Source organism: Mesitornis unicolor, unplaced genomic scaffold, assembly GCF_000695765.1.
Source record: "Mesitornis unicolor isolate BGI_N332 unplaced genomic scaffold, ASM69576v1 scaffold43826, whole genome shotgun sequence".
In the NCBI taxonomy this organism is placed as follows: domain Eukaryota; kingdom Metazoa; phylum Chordata; class Aves; order Mesitornithiformes; family Mesitornithidae; genus Mesitornis; species Mesitornis unicolor.
Window position 1 is genome coordinate 1 of NW_010193802.1, and position 872 is coordinate 872.

The window sequence follows — 872 nt, forward strand, 5'->3', positions numbered from 1 at the left end:
TCCAACCCCTGAGATTCTGTGATTCTGTGAATGTAGGTCTCCTACTCTGTGAGCTAAACACCATCTCAACTTGCAAACAAAGGTAGGAAGTGACTTGACTAAGGATATTCAGCAAATCTGTATGAAAGCCATGAACAGAGCCACACTCTTATTCTGAGTCAGACTTATTCTTGAGCAAGTCCGAGTCATGCTCCAACAGGATTTTGGCTTAAGAAACTGTGAAGATAGAAAGGGACAAAAGACGATATCAGATTTTGGGGTGATGGGGCACTCTGGACAAACATGGGGAACAGCATAAAGAAGCATCTAGGGACTTGTTCCTTACTGTCCTGCATTCACCATTCATCAGGTAGCAACTTAACCTGTTTGCCTTCATGTTAAGGAGAAAGTGGTACTGAAAGAAGACCAGATCAGAGTGGACAGCAGAGGGTTTTATTTCTTTTTCTTATGATTGATTTTTGTCACTTGTTTAGTAATGAATGTAGTAGGAGATACTTTATCAATAAGGCTATTTTGCATATTTATATGCTGCCTCCAATTGGCAGAACATACTGACTTTTCTCTATTTGTTTTAATTTTCTGCCATTTCCTATATCAGTTGTTCCTTACGAGATCACAGTCTACACCAGCGACATCTTTGGAGCCGGGACAGATGCAGATGTTTTCATTGTTCTCTATGGAAGTGATGGGATCTGCACTCAGCAGAAGTCCCTGTGTCTCAACAAGAGAGAGCAGAGGATGTATTTTGAAAGGAACTCGGTGAACCAGTTCATTGTGGAGGTAAGATCAAAGGTGCTCGCTGTCATCCTAGGTTGCCCGAAGGGGATAAATAAAAGAAAATGGAGCAAAGTGGGAACTTTTCCTCTTGTAGG

General features: G+C 41.5%; 1 protein-coding gene across 1 annotated transcript in view; it reads left to right on the forward strand.

Annotated features, from left to right (window-relative positions):
* Nucleotides 1–598: 598 nt before the first annotated feature.
* Nucleotides 599–872, forward strand: part of LOC104543072 (lipoxygenase homology domain-containing protein 1-like) — a gene marked incomplete at its 5' end in the record, with an annotated part of 37,146 nt that continues 36,872 nt past the window's right edge. Inside the window, one exon of the mRNA XM_010187577.1 lies at nucleotides 599–780. Coding sequence (XP_010185879.1) covers nucleotides 599–780 — 182 coding nt within the window. The remainder of the gene's footprint in view (nucleotides 781–872) is intronic.